This window comes from Boleophthalmus pectinirostris, unplaced genomic scaffold (genome assembly GCF_026225935.1).
Source record: "Boleophthalmus pectinirostris isolate CB_2022bp ecotype Guang Dong unplaced genomic scaffold, ASM2622593v1 HiC_scaffold_23, whole genome shotgun sequence".
Classification (NCBI taxonomy): domain Eukaryota; kingdom Metazoa; phylum Chordata; class Actinopteri; order Gobiiformes; family Gobiidae; genus Boleophthalmus; species Boleophthalmus pectinirostris.
Window position 1 is genome coordinate 13873811 of NW_026571207.1, and position 12014 is coordinate 13885824.

At 42.5% G+C, this 12014-nt stretch overlaps 1 protein-coding gene across 1 annotated transcript; it reads right to left on the minus strand.

Annotated features, from left to right (window-relative positions):
• Window positions 1-7291: 7291 nt before the first annotated feature.
• Window positions 7292-9957, minus strand: LOC129410735 (uncharacterized). Its single transcript, XM_055159629.1, has 3 exons — window positions 9002-9957; window positions 7856-8925; window positions 7292-7767 (listed from the first exon to the last, which is right to left on the minus strand). Exons 1-2 carry the CDS (start codon window positions 9955-9957, stop codon window positions 7887-7889), a joined length of 1995 nt encoding a protein of 664 aa, XP_055015604.1. The 3' UTR covers window positions 7292-7767; window positions 7856-7886.
• Between the last annotated feature and the right edge of the window lie 2057 nt (window positions 9958-12014).

Below are 12014 nucleotides of genomic sequence, written 5' to 3' on the forward strand. Positions count from 1 at the left end.
AATGAAACAGTTCGTCACCAACCGAAACACCAGAGCAGAGTAAGAGAGAGACCTTTCCTGTTGTGTTCACCTGGCTCCCCCTGGACTCTGTTGTGATGCTGCAGGACACAGAGGAGTGATACTTTTGGCTCTGACAGGATCTACTGACCCTACCTGACCAGTCCTCCTGCACTGACACCTTTGACTGAGACACAAAGGTCACTGAGAAGCACACTGTAAATGTTTGATGCAGCAATACTTGAATTTTCCTTGGGATCAATCAAAAGTAGAAAGTCTGCTTGTTTCTTTTATGGAGTAATTTTAGATCAATATTTATCCAAATTCTAACATAATGATCCATGAGTGTCATAAATTATACTATTATAAACTATAAAGCAGATTCAAGCACAATATATCTTCTTTAAGATTTAATGGATGTTTGCATCTCAGTTGAAGTACATCTCTACTCTGTTCCTGTAAAATGTTAAGGATCAAATTCAATTTCATTGCCAAAACATAAAAACATCTGTCCATTTGGTCGGATACAAACAGTGCGGTGTAATCAGTTTAGCAGATTTGAATAAGCTAGTAAAAATGATCTACAAGAAGCACCGCAGCTTCAAGGGAAACAAATCTGAAAGGAAAAAAAATATATCATTTAATGAAAATCACAGTCTTTGCTAGTATAGGCTATCATTTATCTTTTTTTTTTTCTTAAAATATAATAATGTCAAATACTAATCCTAATTTTCTAGCTAAAATGACTTCTTTGGTGTTGTCTGCAGATTTTATATTGGACATTTTTACCAACCAATGAAGTTTTTGTAACTGAGATATGTATTTTTTAAATGTTTGTTTAAATTCACTATCATAATAATTACTGTAAAACAAAACATAGACCGTTCATATTTAATATTCAGTTACTATCAACTATAGAAAACTAAAGTGATACCTAGTGTGTTCAGTAGTGTATATACTATAGACTAACTGGACTGTGGTGCATAGAGGAAAATTTTGCACATTCAAACTGCAATATTATACAAAATGGACTCTTGTGAGCTGTAAACCATGTTATAATTTTACCTCTTCATAAACATACCCAGAGTTGTGTTTTGTTAACCATTCATTTTTACCTTTTGTTCAGTACAGATTGGCAATTCCAGGGCTGAAATCATCCAAATGATTCTAGTGAAGCTTTATGGAGCTTGAAAACACAGTGGAGTGTTTTCTGTAAGTGTACTTTTGATGCGGAAACAACATTATAACGGAGTTCAGAAAAAAATGTATATTGGCTCCCTAAAATATTTTTTAAATGTAATAATTTCTTTGGCCTTACGACACATTTTAGGATACAAGCTCACGACAAAGCTTCACCTCCACGCAGACAGCACTGACCCTCTCTCTTCTCCCACCCCCATAATTGCACAGCCCTCATACCCTCCACCCAAAATGGCTTCAGTCCAAAACAATGCTATTTTGGTGCTTCTGGAGACCTGTAATTGAAGTGGGCTGGTAAGTGATAGAGGCGGGGCACTACTCATCTGTCTGTCTGATGGATTAGACATATGATCAGCTCGGTGTTTGAGACAGAGGAGAAAGAAAAGGACATATTGCACTCAAAAGTATTGTTCTGATCTGTTTCATAAAACTTCTCTAAAAGGAATGTGAGACAAAGGCCGTAAATATTTAGTGATTTTAGTATGAAAACAAGAATTAATCTGTGCAGGTAGAGACCTCACTCAAAGACTGTGATGATCTGGTTGTCAAATGAATTGAAATATTTCACAAGCTGATTTGAGGGATACACCTGACATGTGCTGATCAGAGGAGACATTGTACTTTGGATGGAAATATTTTAAGTCCCTTCTAATCCTGTTCTTTATCATGTCTGTCTCTTTTTATATCGCTGTCTGATTATGGTCACTGAATACAGCAATGTGATGTGATTGGTTTGTGTTAGTCCTACAAGCAAAAGACCTTTGGTAAATGGGTCACATTTTTATATAATGTTTTTTTCCACTTTCAAGGCACTCCAAGCTCTTTACATCAAGGAACCACTCCCCCATTAGCACACACATTCATACACCAATGTGCACAGACACTGGGGGTGAGGCGGGTTAAGTGTTTTGTCCAAGGACACAACAACAGCATTCGTCTGTGGGAGCTGGAATCGCATCGACAACCTGTGGGTCAGTGGAGCCGACCTCACACCTATGATATTTATGTCAAGAGTGGGATTACCAACTAAGCTACTGTTCCCCCCACTCCTCCAACCTTTAGGCAGGATGCAGAAGCTGACAAGAAACTGCATGAAAACAGTCACACACAGGCGCACACAACCACACGAAACACACTAAATACATAGAACTTCTCTCCTCTTAAGCCAGGCGTACACTGTGTGATTTTTAACCCTTTTTGAACCAGTCTTTGAGCTGATTTTTCACTCGTGCTACCGTTTTGGAGATCAGGCCGAGTTTTGGCTTAATCGTGTATTGTGTTTCATGTAGTAACTTATCCATGCGTTTGTCTCCAGTAGGTCAGACTACTGTAATGGTCTGCTCACTGGTCTCTCCAAACGAGCTGTGAGACGCTGCAGAACATCCAGAACGCTGCAGCTCGGGTCCTTACTCGAACCAGGAAGTACGAGCACATAAGTCCTGTGCTCAGGTCTCTGCACTGGCTTCCTGTGCCTCAGAGAATAGACTTTAAAGCAGCTCTGCTTGTGTACAAGTCTCTCCATGGCCGAGCACCAAAGTACATCTGTGACATGTTAGTGTCATATGAACCATCTCGCACTCTGAGGACCTCAGGGACCGGCCTCCTGCTGGTGCCCAGAGTCAGGACTAAACAAGGGGAGTCAGCGTTTCAGGTTCATGCAGCTAAAACCTGGAACAGTCTTCCTGAACATGTGAGACAGACTCTTCTGTGACGCTGTTTAAATCCAGGCTCAAAACATTTCTGTTTAACTGTGCATATAACTGAAAGGTTTTCATTCCGCACTCTTCTCTCCAATTTATGTCTCTCTTTTTTTTTTATTTTAATCTTCATGATTATTTATGTTTTGATTTGTTTTTATTATGATTGTAATGTATTTCTTATTCTGTAAAGCACTTTGAATTACTTTGTGTACGAATTGTGCTATACAAATAAACTTGCCTTGCCTAGTATACATGGGGTAACAAGAACCAATTAATACCTCCCGACCAGCTCCCGATGGACAATCGTACGTCGCATGAACATCCAACTTGTTTGAAATCCAGTCACCTCTCGTGAGAGTTTCACACTGCTGAAGTAGTTCATATAGAACATGAAACGTGAGCTGTGAACTTTTAATGTGTGTGAGTGAAACAATCGAAAATATCGCACAGTGTATGTCTGGCATTACTCAAACCTGAGGGACATGCAAACCTCCACATTTTAAAGATCAGGTTGAAGGTGCATTGTGTGTCTTGGTTGAGGGTCTGTCAAACGTCAAATGCTTTTCTTCATGTTCTCGCTTTGTCTGAAATGTTTCACAGTATGGCATTAAACCTTTCTATCTTCATGGAGACCAAACTAGACTAAGTCACATGTCAGATCTGTGGAAAGGCGATCCCGCTCACAGTTAGAGTGCCTGTTTTTCTCAGTATTTTTGAGCTTTAAAACCACTTGTGATTAAATAAATGCAAGGTAGAGCTGTTTAATGTCACACGGGGAAATATTCCAGGCAGAGCAATGACGTAGCCATAGAAACATCAAGACCTGTGACCAAAAAGTTACATAATGCACCTTTTAAAGTACAAAACTATCAACCTTTTTACTGTAAGGCGAGTCTTATATGACCGGCTGCTTTGTTCCCCTCCATAATACTACAAATAACACCTTCTGTAGATATACACTGGTTTTGTCCTCATCAATAGCAGGTTGTCTGTCAGAAGAACACCTGAAAAGAACAGAAGATAATAGGTCTAGTGAAGCCTTATGGGTAATGTTGAACAGGCCTAGCTCTTAAAGATCCTATATTGTGCAAAACTGACTCTTGTGAGCTTTAAGACACGTTACTTTAGCAAAAATATATACTCGGAGTTGTGTTTTGTTTCATTCACACGTTTGAGTTGCCCTTTATTGTTAGTCTGTCTACATCTCCAAAAACTCAAAATGCTCTGTTCCATCTTGTGTCATGAAGCGGGAGTTTCCAAGTTAACAGCTACCTTTTACCTTTTGTTCCTGTCTGAAATCATCCAAATCCAAAATCCAGATCCACTTTATTTCTACAGCACATTTTACAAACAAAGCAGTTTCCAAAGGGCTGCATAGAGATCATAAAATGAAGGTAAATTACTAAAATTTGGTAATACCAGTCCTAAAACAATAAAATCATTAAAAGCAAAAATCATAAAAAGTCATAAAATAGCATTAAATAAGTAAAATAAATAAAAGGCATAAAGGCCCACACAACTCACGCAGTGTTAAAAGCCAGAAAATAAAAGTGGGTTTCAAGATGAGACTTAAAACACTCCACTGTGGGGGCTGTTCGGACTGGGGGGCAGAACGTTCCAGAGTCTGGAGCCGGCCACAGAGAAGGCCCGGTCCACCCTGGTTTTAAGTCTCGTTTTAGACACCACGAGTTGGAGCTGGTCCTCAGACCTCAGGAAGTGCACAGGGGGTGTAAATTTGGATGAAGGCCGAGACGTACTGTGGGAGCCAGTCTATTCAAAGCCTTAAAAACAAACAATAAAATCTTAAAACCAACTCTAAAATAAACTAGAAGTCGGTGCAACAACGCTAAAATCAAATGATTATAGCGAAGGTGAATGGAGTGGAGCACTCCTGTATTACCAAATGACATCCTATGTGGTAATTCTGAAGAAAGGTTTGTGTGAATGAACCAAAACACAACACTAGGTATATTTTGTGCATAAATCAAAAAATTGCATAATATGGGTCCTTTTAGTCTTTTTTAACTAGCATCTTCACACCGTCCGTCCCCGCCGGTTCAAAAAGACACCTGTGCTTGTCTATAACTTATGCACACCCACATCAGACGGAGCGTGTGCACCAGACAAAGACAAACGAGGAGTCTAGGGTGCTCCTCCTCCCCCACCCATCTGCACCCCCGCTGTGGCACCCTACTTCCACGGTCAAAGCAACCCACTCATCCCGCTATAACGAGTACGCCCTGGCTTTCATCTGCGGCCTGGGGGTTGTAGATGTGACGAGGGAGGCCAAGGGTTCACGGAGGTTCGGGGGATTTTGGGGTGGGGCAGGCAGGCTAGGTGGGTGGGGGCGTCGGTAGTGTCGCACCCATTCGCTGTCATGAAATATGTATAGACGCCATGCCGTAGACGAGAGATAATTGATTCCTGGGGACGCCATTAGTTCGGCACCTGTGAACCCTGCCCCCTCCCCGATCTGGAGGATAGACCCCGCCCCGAGTGTTAATGAGGAGGAGGGGAGAGAGAGAGGAGGAAGGAGATGAATGAAGCAGACACGCCCAGTAGCTCAGGGATACAGCACTAGTGATCTGTCAGTGTTAGCAAGGAGCCACTGGCATGTTTTGAAACCCGAGTGAGGGACCTGAGCAATTTGAAGAGTGCAGATTCTGAATATATTTGAGATAAATGCCCTCAAAACAAAACTGTGAGGAGAGTAAAAACAGGAAAAGTTGGAAATATTAGAAAAATAACATCAAACGAAATCTGGAAATAACAACAACATCAAACAACAACAAATAACAACAACCAACTACAACCAACAACCACAACCAACAACCAAAAAAAAAAAACAACCAACCAACAATCACAATTAACAACCAACAAAAAACGGCAACAACCAACCAACAACCACAACCAACCAACAACAACAACAACCAACCAACAACAACAACAACAACCAACCAACAATCACAACTAACAACCGCAACGAACAACCAACAACACCAACCACCAACCAACCATCCAACAACAACCAACTACAACCAACAACAACAATCAACAACCGCAATCAACAACTACAACCAACCGCAACCAACAACCGACAACAACCAACCACAACCAAACAATCCAATAAATTATAATAGATAAATTAAAAGAAATAAGGAATAAAATCAAGCTAAAACCAGTTAAAGGAAGGCCAATCGAGAAAAATTTGTCTTATGAAGTGTTTTAAAAGATGCTATTTATATATACAGATACACTACCGATCAAAAATTTTATAACAACCAAATTTTTCCAGTCATTTATTGCAATTCAAGTTGTGTAAGTCCAATGAATAGCTTGAAATGGTACAAAGGTAAGAACTGAACAGCCAGAGGTTAAAAAAGTACAAGATGGTGAGCTTGAAAACATGAAGTGGCCAGCACAGCCTCCAGACTGAAGCCCCATCGAGCTGGTTTAGAATGAACTGGACAAAAGAGTGAAGCAACCTACAAGTGCCACACATTTATGGAAACTTCTGCAACAGACTTGGGAAGAACTTTCTGAAGAATATTTGATTTCTTTTGTAAAAAGAATGCCACAAGTGTGTTTTATAGACCATGTTTTGGTCAACTCAAATTGCTTATTTGTTCTATACTTTCAGTGTTTGGTTCTAAAACGTTTGACCGGTAGTGTACATGTGAAATAATGAGAAAAATACACAACTCTTTGGCCTACACTATCTAAAAAATAAATGCACTTTTTTTTTTCTTCTTTTTTTTTTTTTTTAACTCAGTAGCTCAGTTGGTAGAATGTTTGTCCACTGATCAGAAGGCGTCTGGTTCAAATCCTGCTCTCAAAATAAACATCAGTGGTCAAGTGGTCAGAGCCACAGACCCACAGGTTGGTGGTGCGATTCTAACTCCCACAGATGAATACTGTCATTCACTAAACCACTTCTACCCCAGTGTCTGTATAGGCTGAGGTGCAAATGGGTGAGGTAGAAAAACGGCATGTAAAAATGTGTCCATTTAACATCTGAATTCATAAATCTCCAACAAGTTTCCATAGTCACTGAGCAAGATTAGCTAAAATACCTTGCAAACATGTAACTTGAAAACAAAATGCTTCAAAATGCATTATGAATCTTCTATTAGCATCAACTGACATCTTAATTCTGAATAAGCACCTCCGTCTGTCTTTTCAATTATGCACTTACATAAATTATCTCTAGTGACTTCATTTGTGAAAGGGTAATCAGTAACACCGCAGCCATATTAAAATGTAAATGAGCAGTTTGAATTGAATTAATTGTATTTTGTTAGACACTTCTTAAATTTTACAATATAGTCTGCTGCTTTGGTGGGGACTGGGACATTTTCAACTTCATGTCTACATATCAGCCGTAGATTACGGACGTAACTCTGGCCTCTTACTGGCCCAGGAAAGCCGCAGCACCCGAGGGTCAACAAACACGACAAAACAAAAATCAAGTTCTTCACCTTTTTTCCTTTAATTGGCATGAGCAGATCTGACCGCATGTCCCCATGACAGACAACAGGCAACACCCCGTGACAAAAAAATTCCCCCTTATATAGTTAGGCCTAAACCACTAAGCCCCAAACAGGTAAGTTTAAACTTCTAAAAACTACTACATATAGAATAATACGATTTTCAACTATTTACATTTCATCAATTCATATTGCACTTTGAAACATCAAGATTATCAGTTTTTCGCTATTATTTCATGTATTAGTTAAATAGTTAAAACCATTTTAACAGTTAAACCTCCCCTCCCCCAGAAGCACTTGGCAGAGTCCAAATCAGGGCGATGGGATGCACCTGGCCTGCACTGATAAGGGCGCGCCTCCAAATCAGTGCCTCCACCAATCACCTCAAAGGAAAGGGGAAAAAAAAGGAATGAAACAGGGAAAATTAACATGGCATCAAATGAAAATAGGTGAAAACATAAAGGTGTACACCTGATGAGTGAGGGTGTGGTCTATAGCTCCCTCACATTTCCTCCCCCCTCGGAAGGCACGACCTCGGGACTGCGGGACAGGAAGTCTGCCACGGCATTCTGCTTCCCGCCACGTCATGCTGCAGGTCCGACAGTTGGTTTGTCAAACTGTCCACTTCCTCTCGGAGCCCTGAAATCTCCTCCTGATCACGTAGATGCTGCTCCTCCAGTTTGGTGATCTCCTCCAACTTGTCCCTCTGCCGCCCGATCTCAGCCTTTTGTCTGTTGATGATTTCTCTGTATTTGCTAAGCTCGTCTTCCCACCGTGGTCTCTCATCCTCTAGGCATTTTAACTTGGTCCGTAGTGTTTCCAGTTCATCCATGGATTCTTTGTAACTCTTCTTCAGATCTTCTAGCTCCTTTGCCTTCACTTTATGGAGCTCTAATTGATCCGTTTGTTCTTGCCTGTGTTTTTCTAGCTCTCCTTTGGTTTCCCTCCTTTTACGTGGTTTACAATAGCCCTCGCTTGGTACATCAGACTCAAAAAACGGTAAGTCAGACAAGGTATTTTGTGCAACCTGTACCAAGTTTTTACCTAGCTGCTGCTGAACTAGGTCAACCTGAATGTCCCCACCGTCTACCCCAGAACTCTCCTTGGCTTTGTGCTGAGATCTGGTAACCACACAGACCGGTTTACAGGACTGGACTAGGTCTGCCAACACAGGAATGTCCTGACCCAAGATCACCTGGTGAGCTAGATTTTCCACCACCCCCACTGTCAACAGGTAAGTTTGGCCAGCCACCTCTACATACACTATGGCAGTTGGATAGAGCCGATGATCCCCATGCACACAAGATATGTCAAGGCATGGACCCCCGCACTGGCCCTGCCCCTTTAAAACTGAGGGGTTAACCAGGGTTTGGACACTGCCAGTATCAAGCAAAGCTAAAGTTGGCTCCCCATTCACTTTAACCTCAGTAAGCTGCTGCTTGCCCTCACCTGAAACCCCCCCTCTTCCCGGTCGGGGTACAGTACACAAATAAGCTGATTTAGCTTTTCTGGCAGGGCAATCTGGCTTTTTGTGCCCCCTCCTGACCACATGAAAAACAAACAAGAGGCTTACTGGAGGGTATAACGTTACTAGAGCACCCACTTCCCCCTCTTGACTTAGCAGCCCCTCCCATCTGAACGGGACCACCACCTATACCAGAGCCCACAGACTCACCCTGTGACATGCCGCCCCTAGACTGTGGGTCGAACCGGAAGGTCTTTGGTCCCCGTCGGGCAGATAAAAAGTTCTCCACAAGCTCAGCCGCTTCACGTCCAGATGCTGGGGTACGTTCCTTAACCCAGACTCTCAACTCTGGTGACAGTGAACGATAGAACTGCTCCAAGATGAGGACCTCACCCACTTGCTCTTTTGCTTTCTTCTCTGGCTGCATCCATTTCAGGTACAAGTCTTTGAGGCGATTATAAAACTCTCTAGGAGTTTCTCCAGGCTGGAGGTCTGGCTCACGGAACCGCTGGCGATATACATCCTCATTGATTTCGTACTTCATCAGAATTGCTTCCTTCACCTTTTTATAGTTGCAGGATTCTTCAAAGTCCATGGCCACATAGGCTGCACGGGCCTTACCAGTCAGATAGGGGATAAGCCTCACTGCCCACTCAAGCTCTGGCCATTGGTATGCGGTTGCCAGGCGCTCAAACGTGGTGAGATACTGTTCAATGTCGTCCCCTTCCTCTAATCTGGGAATAGCTGACTGTGCCCAGCCTCTTGCAGTATGCTCCTGTAGCATGGGGGACACTGCTACCTGTTCCTCCTGTTGCTGTCGATGGGGAGTGAAATGGGGTTGGGGGCCACCCCTTATCGGAGAAGCAAGACCCTCTCTGAGGCTGCTGACTTGCTCCTCTATCTGCTGCCATCTCTCTTCCTGCTTCTTTGACTCTTCGTTCCATCGCTTACTCAAGTCTGACTGAAACTTAAGACATTTTTGAAGCATGCATACCAGAGAGTCAGTTTCGGCTTCCTTGGATGATCCTACCACAGGTTCTCCTCCTGTAGCCCCCTCCTCCAGAGCCTCCTCCACACCCTGGACCTTGGGTGTTTTTTTGGGTGCCATGTCTTATTGATGTCCTCAGATTGGCACGACGATCCCACTTCTGACACCAAATGTAAGATTACGGACGTAACTCTGGCCTCTTACTGGCCCAGGAAAGCCGCAGCACCCGAGGGTCAACAAACACGACAAAACAAAAATCAAGTTCTTCACCTTTTTTCCTTTAATTGGCATGAGCAGATCTGACCGCATGTCCCCATGACAGACAACAGGCAACACCCCGTGACAAAAAAATTCCCCTTATATAGTTAGGCCTAAACCACTAAGCCCCAAACAGGTAAGTTTAAACTTCTAAAAACTACTACATATAGAATAATACGATTTTCAACTATTTACATTTCATCAATTCATATTGCACTTTGAAACATCAAGATTATCAGTTTTTTCGCTATTATTTCATGTATTAGTTAAATAGTTAAAACCATTTTAACAGTTAAACCTCCCCACCCCCAGAAGCACTTTGGCAGAGTCCAAATCAGGGCGATGGGATGCACCTGGCCTGCACTGATAAGGGCGCGCCTCCAAATCAGTGCCTCCACCAATCACCTCAAAGGAAAGGGGAAAAAAAGGAATGAAACAGGGAAAATTAACATGGCATCAAATGAAAATAGGTGAAAACATAAAGGTGTACACCTGATGAGTGAGGGTGTGGTCTACAGCTCCCTCACATTTCCTCCCCCTCGGAAGGCACGACCTCGGGACTGCGGGACAGGAAGTCTGCCACGGCATTCTGCTTCCCGCCACGTCATGCTGCAGGTCCGACAGTTGGTTTGTCAAACTGTCCACTTCCTCTCGGAGCCTGAAATCTCCTCCTGATCACGTAGATGCTGCTCCTCCAGTTTGGTGATCTCCTCCAACTTGTCCCTCTGCCGCCCGATCTCAGCCTTTTGTCTGTTGATGATTTCTCTGTATTTGCTAAGCTCGTCTTCCACCGTGGTCTCTCATCCTCTAGGCATTTTAACTTGGTCCGTAGTGTTTCCAGTTCATCCATGGATTCTTTGTAACTCTTCTTCAGATCTTCTAGCTCTTTGCTTCACTTATGGAGCCTAATTGATCCGTTTGTTCTTGCCTGTTTTTCTAGCTCTCCTTTGTTTCCCTCCTTTTACGTGGTTACAATAGCCCTCGCTTGGTACATCAGCTCCAAAACGGTAAGTCAGACAAGGTTTTGTGCAACCTGTACCAAGTTTACTAGTGCTGTGACTCATCAAGTAAATTTTGCATAATATAGGACCTTTCATTCTAGAAACAGACTTTTGGAACCTCATTCTGTCTGTAAGTAAAGAATGTTACTACAAATTTTCACCACAATTACTACTAAAGCTTGCATGAGACAATGACCACGAGACCTTAATATTATTTAATATGAATTAGTGACACTTTAAAAGTACAAAAACAAACATTTTATCAAAGCATTCGCCAAATTTTACATTTTAAAGATGCTTCAAAATAATTATTAAACATTATGGACATTAGTTACCTTACTGCTGGTTGGCCTCAATTTTCTATAAAAGTCTGCGGGAAAAATGAATGGGAAGATTACTTCTGGAACCAGGACTGTTGAGCTCCATTATTCACTCCCTGTATAAAAATATCCAGTCATCCTCCACCAAAAACAACCTGTGCTTCACCTGTTCTTTCTGTTTGTACAAGTTTAGTTCAAGTTTATTTAAAATATATGACAGTCATGAATATGTAAATTGACCATTCACTTCTCCATTGGGATGTCTTCTGCTCCATGTCCCCTCCTAAACCACAGCTCTCCCCTCACAGTCCCAGAACGGTGCCTCTACCTTATCTGTCCCCTTGCCCTTCACTGCCGGGCCATACACCATCTGCCACTGGAGCAGGACATTGGCCATTACATAACTGCACTCGTCTCCTGCTCTGTTAGCGCCCCCTCTCCCAGCATCGTGAGAGAGGGGAGGAGATGTCACCCTTGGGCCCCGCCGAAAAGAGCCCCAATCCACACCATCCTGACACATCTAAAATGGGCTGAAGATCAACTAAACTTTATAAAGCAGAGTTTAGTGGAGAGATGTCCCGGATTAGTGCGGTCAATG